This window comes from Centroberyx gerrardi, chromosome 10 (assembly GCF_048128805.1).
Source record: "Centroberyx gerrardi isolate f3 chromosome 10, fCenGer3.hap1.cur.20231027, whole genome shotgun sequence".
Classification (NCBI taxonomy): domain Eukaryota; kingdom Metazoa; phylum Chordata; class Actinopteri; order Beryciformes; family Berycidae; genus Centroberyx; species Centroberyx gerrardi.
The window spans coordinates 15128591-15135786 of NC_136006.1; the positions used below are offsets into that span (position 1 = coordinate 15128591).

General features: G+C 39.5%; 1 protein-coding gene across 1 annotated transcript; it reads left to right on the top strand.

Annotated features, from left to right (window-relative positions):
* Positions 1–3198: 3198 nt before the first annotated feature.
* Positions 3199–4185, top strand: b3galt1b (UDP-Gal:betaGlcNAc beta 1,3-galactosyltransferase, polypeptide 1b). The gene has a single exon (XM_071925303.1). It carries the CDS (start codon positions 3199–3201, stop codon positions 4183–4185), a length of 987 nt encoding a protein of 328 aa, XP_071781404.1.
* The last annotated feature ends 3011 nt before the right edge of the window (positions 4186–7196 follow it).

Consider the following 7196-nt stretch of genomic DNA (forward strand, 5'->3'; position numbering starts at 1 on the left):
AGTGCAGGCATACAATCCAATCTACAGTAGTCATCAATTAATTAATGTCACTGAAAAGTGATGTCACTGATGGCTGTTCATCCATTAGTGTTGTTACTGTAGAAACAAAGTTGCCAAGAAAAGAATGTTACAATTTTTAGACATTTCGAAAGCTCTGATAAATACATGAGCAGGATGTGTTCTTCCCGCTGTGTTGTTATATAAGTGCATTCCAGGGTCCTTCATCATATGCCATAGCAAAAGGCATCTGCATGTTTGAGGCAAAGACTGGTAGAATTAAACAGAGAACCCTCTGCCTCTACAATAAATTACATCACAACACTAGCAATAAATCAGAGCGTATTTTTGGATGTATTGCTGTTGTTGTTGTTGTTCCTCTTCTTCTTCATCTTCTTCTTCTTCTCCTTCTTCTTCTTTTTCTTTGTCTGCTGTCAAACAATCTGCACCTCAGAGACAGCAACCAAATTTGGTGGATAGGTTTCAAATCTCCCCCAATACTCAGGCAACAAAAAATACACCGCTCTGCCAGATGGTGGCGCTGTAAGTAGATTTTGCTAGATGGCTGATAGAACCAAAACCTTTCCCAAGTATGTTTGGTCCAAATGTGGTGCATTGGCCTTTTATTAGATACTGATCACATCTGATTATATCTGACCTTGCCTTTCTTTCTTAGATTAGAATTACAAAAGAAGACGACAAACAGGAAGGGAGGCATATTTCCCAAATGCTTAATTTTTCCTAAATGCGCAAGACTTTTATCTTGCAGCGTGAAGCCCATAGCTCGGAGTGTTCTTTGCCTCCAATTTAACTTTTGGCACACAGGTTAAAAGGGTTGTGCAGGGTTAGAGTATATGTTAAAAAATTCAACCACTATTATCCTCAGCTGACTCACAGTAGGTCATTCATGCATTTGTTTCCTCTGGCTTGGATTACTGCAACTCTGTGTACTGCTGCCTCACCCAAAAGTCTCAGAGTCTCAGTCAGAATGCTGCAGCAAGGCTTCTGTCTGGTGCCAAGCATAGAGACCATATCACCCCAATTTTAGCCTCCCTGCACTGGTTACCTGTTTGTTTTAGAATCCATTTTAAGATTGTACTTATTACTTTAAAAGCACTACATGGTTTAGCTCCTAGCTACACCTGACCCTTTACCTCCCTCCGAGCCAGACGGCACCCTGAGGTCCTCGGGCAGAGACCCTCCTGTCAGTTCCACAGTCTAGACTGAAGACCAAAGGAGACTGAGCTGTTCTCCATTAGAGCCCCGATACTGTGGAACACCCTGCCTGAGGAGCTAAGGCCAGCAAAATCAGTTCAGTCCTTTAAATCTCTTCTTAAAACCCATTTTTATAAAATTGCTTTCTGCCTTTGTTCCTATTTATTTGTGACTAATTTATTATTGACGACTATTGTCCTGGTTCTTTTTTTGATGTTTTTGATGATGGTGTCATTTCATGCACTGTAATGTGCTTTGTAAAAACTCTGTTTTTGAAAAGCTGCTATACAAATTAAATGTATTATTATTTATTATTATTATTTTTTATCGGTGCTGGAGCATTCAAAATTCACATAGGTCTACCTGTTTACAAGAGGCCCCAAAGTGCGTCAGACTTTTGGTCTTGCTGAATAGCACCACCGTCAGGACTTGGCAATTGGCAGGTTTTCAAATGGCAATATGTCAGGAACCATTTCACCTGCAGTTGCACTGAAATGTTCTATTCTTGAGATGTAGAATTTTTCCATAATGATGAATCAAGCTTATGTTCTCACTGTCAGATCATTTGCCCCATAGGATTGGACCCTGCTAATGGTTGCTTGTGGCTGTATTTTCTGATTATTTTTCTTGAGGCAAGAATTGATTTGAAAAAGTAGGTGAGACAAATCAGTAATGTGCCCACTGCTTTGTAAAAATGTAGTAGCAGTAAAACAGTATTTATTAGTGACTTGTGGAGTTCAATGACAACCTCACAAGTTGACTGTGGTTTAATTCTGTCCCCTCGTTCCCTCTCCCCATATGTCAATCATGACATTTATCCCATACTGTATGTCACTTTCAGTGTCATTTCCTAGATAAAACTTAACCCACCCCAGATTTTATTGCGAAATCTGCATCATATTATTATTGTATCATAGCCATTAAGTATTCTATGTCACTGAATGCTGGGGCCAATGTGCAGATAAAACTGAAATTGAAAATGTGAGCGCCGTCGTCATATAATTATTTACTAGAGCACCGTTGGCCTGTCACAGCAATGTGTCATCATTTCTAAGACCTTGTTTGTGGTGGAGTTACACATTTCTGCAGTAGGCATGCAGAATGTCTTGGCTAAGGCTATTTTATGCTGCAGTTCCCTATGCATTAAGTGTTCTAAATATGGTTCCCACCTGGCCGCATATAAGAAACAGACAATGAATAATAAACATTCATGCGATAAGTAGATTTTGCTAGATGGCTGATGGCACCAGAACCTTTCCCAAGTGTGTTTGGTCCAAAGTGCTTCATTGGCCTTTTATTAGATACCAATTATATCTGATTCCTTGCCTTTCTTCTTTACGCCGAGGAACCTGGGTAATTCTAGAAACTGAAAATTGTAGACTTTGCAATTGACCAGCCGAAGGATTAGTTTAAAACATTTGATTTCTCTGCAATGTTTCTACAGTATTTGAACTCATTTACTGTATAAAATATAAAACAACAGTCAAATTGCATTTTATTATATGATGCACCTCACTGAAAGGAAAAGGTTGCTTTGTTCTAGAAGCTGTAGAAAATTAAGACTTGGATTATGCCGCAGTTGTTGGTAGGAAAATCCATGTTGTGGCTCATATTCATATTTGAATTGCAGCTGCTTAGTTTATTGAATTTAGAGAAACTGTAACAGTACATTTCATGATTTTCTGGGCCTCTTGAACATATTCTATTTTTTATGTTAATGTACCATTTCTCCCTCTCTCTCTCTGTTGCAGATGTAAATGGAGAAGCGGGAGTGTCAAGAAGAGAAATTGGACGTCCATACAATTTTAAACTGCTTTGCATTAAAAAGCAAACAGCACCACTTCTCTCTAAAGTAATCCATTACTGACAATTAATGTCAAGCTGCATGCTGGAGCAGCTTAATGCTGCCTTGCTGGGAGAAACACTGCTAATGGAAAGAAAGCCTTATAAGATCCAACACATTAAAATACACCTAAATGCAGCATAATGCCTTCAAAAGTCTCATGTTTATACCTGTTGACAGTGGTCTGCTGGGCAAGTGCTCTGTGGTACTTGAGCATATCTCGCCCAACATCCTCTTATGTCGGGCAGATGACTGTGCCTATACGGAAGATTGTGAAACCCCACAAAAACATTACCTTCAGCAACATCCGCACCCGCCCCCTCAACCCACATGCCTTTGACTTTATCATTAATGAGCCGAAGAAGTGCGAAACCGCCACGCCCTTCCTGGTCATCCTCATCAGCACCACGCACAAGGAGTTTGATGCCCGGCAGGCCATCCGGGAGACCTGGGGGGATGAGAGCACGTTCAGCGACATCCACATCGTCACCGTCTTTCTGCTGGGCAGGAACACAGACGCTGTCCTGAACCAGATGGTGGAGCAGGAGAGCCAGATCTTCCATGACATCGTGGTGGAGGACTTCATCGATTCCTACCACAACCTCACCCTCAAGACCATGATGGGCATGCGCTGGGTGGCCACCTTCTGCCCCAAAGCCCAGTACGTCATGAAGACAGACAGCGACATCTTTGTCAACATGGACAATCTGATCTACAAGCTGCTGAAGCCCACCACCAAGCCGAGGAGGAGATACTTCACAGGCTATGTGATAAACGGAGGTCCCATAAGGGATATGCGCAGTAAGTGGTACATGCCCAGAGACCTGTATCCTGACAGTAAATACCCCCCGTTCTGCTCGGGCACCGGCTACATATTCTCAGCAGATGTGGCGGATCTAATCTACAAGACTTCGTTACACACCAGACTGTTACACCTGGAGGATGTGTATGTGGGACTGTGTTTGCGTAAGCTGGGTATACACCCTTATCAGAACAGTGGTTTTAATCACTGGAAAATGGCCTACAGTCTCTGCAGGTACCGGCGGGTTATCACCGTCCACCAGATCTCCCCGGAGGAGATGCACCGCATTTGGAATGACATGTCCAGCAAGAAGCACCTGAGATGTTAGGGACATGAGGACCACTGGACTACGGGGCCACCTCTTATATTTTCCTTTTGCCTTTTCTCTCCGTTTGGAATTTCATCCGAGTTACACTGACTATTGTAAAAACAGTGAGGGCTGCTGCGAGTCTCTATTTCATGACAGCTGTTTTAATTAACATCCATCTATACGTCTACTTCTACTGATTCCACCTCATGATTGTTAATGAGTGCATGAGGCTTGTAAAGCGCATATTCTCATGCATATCTAAAATGTGGTGTTGTTATTGAAAGTCATTTTGTTATTGTACTCCAGTTCCAGTTTGAACAGAATATACTTTACATGCTCATTTTTAGTCCTTCAGCCAGACGACCTCGGTTCAAGCCGTCGTGTTGGCAAGCGTCCGCCCTGCTGAAGTGTCCTTGAGCAAGACACTGAATCCCCACCAGCTGCAGGGCTGCTGCTCTGTAGCTGACTCAGCACTCTGCCCTTCCTGGACGGGTGCAAGGGAGGCAAAAGAGAATTTCTGCACAGGGATCAATAAAGTATCACATTACTATTATTAAATCAATATTATATATTTAAAAGTATCATTTACAAATGAAACCAGAGGTATTATTTAAGACTGAAAACACAGCTATAAATCTAATCTGACGATAAATCCAGGTCGTCTGTTGGGACAAAATACATCTGCATCATGCTCTCCCCTTCCAATAGTCCGTCAGTCTCATAATGCTGCAGTGTGATAATATTATCTATCTGCAAACAGACCAAGATGAAACTTAATTTTCTGTTTTTCATTTGATAATTTCATAAAAGAGAAGACACTAGTAGTAATCTATCCCATGTAGCTCAATTCAGCGGATGCTCTGTTATTATGAATTTGCCTGATGTTTTTGTTTACATATTGCCATAATATTGCTGCCTCTTCTTTCTGAAAAAGAAGTCAGATATATGATTTTAGGTTTTAAATGCAATGAGTTGTTTTCCATTTTGAGATTATTTTCTTACTTGGGGTAATTATCTGTGTCAGCTACTTGCTTCTCATTAAACCAGCTACTGCTCTTGGTAATGTATGCTGTATGTCGACAGCTGTTTCAGCTCATCAACATCTCCACGCATCAATAGAAATACAGTATCATGTTGTGCAAGTAAGATTTTAATTGTAGCTAAGACCGTTCCAGAGTGGATGTATTATCATGTGTATCTGGCATATCAGTAATTACTGAAGCACTGCTACTGAAATAATGGAAAATTTTTATATTTTCTAGAACGTGAATGGCTTTAATGGCCAAATTTTCTTTTCAAATGTTTTTTTTTTTCAAAGGTTTCTAGTATTATAAGCTAATGTGACATTTACTGTGAAAGCATCTATCCTGAAAGGGGTTGTTGTTATATATTGTATGTTTTTTATATTAAAAAACAAATACTTGAATAATTAAAGTTATATTATTGCTTTTACTTGTTGCCTTTTTCCAGCTCCCTCAATTATGGATTTACACAGGTTTTCTTTTCCATCTCATTTCAAACCATAAAGATAACATTTAATAATTGTCCCCATTGGTAATAATGTTTCCATACATGTATAATGTCAGTGTGTACATTTGTATTCCATGGTCCTGATCATAGCCATTTGAAGTCCATCCCTGGAGACCGTCCAAACGTTATCTACAATGCCAAACGTCGTCACTTGGCAAACTGTGACAGTTGTGAATCTGCCTGCTGTAGCTGAAACCTGTCAGATCCTGTCACGATTGTCAAACTCTGGTCCGTGCTTGAATTTAACGTGAAATATTCCATTAACTGGATATAACTAAAGATAGGTGTAGGTGGTAGATATAATGAATATTACACTAGTTATAATCAAACAACACTGCCATGCATTCAGCCAATACCAAATAATCCACACAAAGATTTTTAATAATAGCAATTCTTTATTTGTTGCTCCTCTGCAGAAATTTGAAATCAGCTGATTACAGAGAGGGAACAGGGATAATATGCTGAAATGGTACACATACTGTACATAGAAAACACAATAAATTACCTCTTAAAATAAAGAATTTAGTACAAGTTAATATTTACTACTTCAATACTTAAAAATAATTTAGAGCTACTGGACTTGTTTGGACAAACAAATGGCTCGTCAACCTTTCAATAGTTGCCTTTTGGTTTCATCTTCAGATTCATTGTCATACAGTACATTTTAGTTACTACTATATTTTTGGGAACAAAAACTTTTGTAGTGCAGTAGGACAGAGCAAGAAAATGAAACTGTTATGGTTTTGTTTATTAGCTTGGCTTCTGAAACCACATCAACCAAAGCGGATTACATGACTGCAGGTGCTGTTATATTTTAGATGACATTTGTCAGATGACAAAAGCATACAAGTTAAATCTCCCAGGGCTAAGCATCTGCTTGTCAGGTGCATAACACTCTGCCCAAAAGTGCATTATAGCTTGTCCCATTAACTTGAGAAAGATACTTCACTTGAATCGTATCATTGCTGGAATAATATGTTTGTGAAATGGTAATTAGCAGGTTCTGCTCTTCGTGTTCTATGTGGTCTCTCTCATTACCTACTCTCTTAGGCACAGAAAAATGAACAAGGCACCTCTAGCATTTTGAAGCATTAACACTGTCGAAATGAGCAGCAAATTATACACGGTCGCATCCAGGTCTCATTTTTCCTGTACACTCAAGAAAATGGGTCCCTTCTTGTCAATGGAATTCATGTCTTAACACAGTAGTACAATTCATCCTCTTTTTAGACATTCATTATGTTATCATGAAAATGTGCTTTTCCCATAAATAAAATAAATCTTACATTCTCTGCGGGACACGACACAGACCTAAGGGAAACATCACGAATGACTGGGTTTGTGAAATGCCAAGTCGAAGCAAATTTGTTTTCACTGTGGCAACAAAAACAGCGTGAGAAAAATAAAATACCTTCTCATTTCAATAAATAATGAGAGCTTTGCTGAATGCAGAGGTAACATGATATAAAACCAAAACAAAATAAAACAAAAAAAAAAAG

What these genes read in the sequence shown, in the direction of transcription:
- b3galt1b (XM_071925303.1), top strand. Translation starts at nt 3,199, where the DNA reads ATGCCTTCAAAAGTCTCATGTTTATACCTGTTGACAGTGGTCTGCTGG.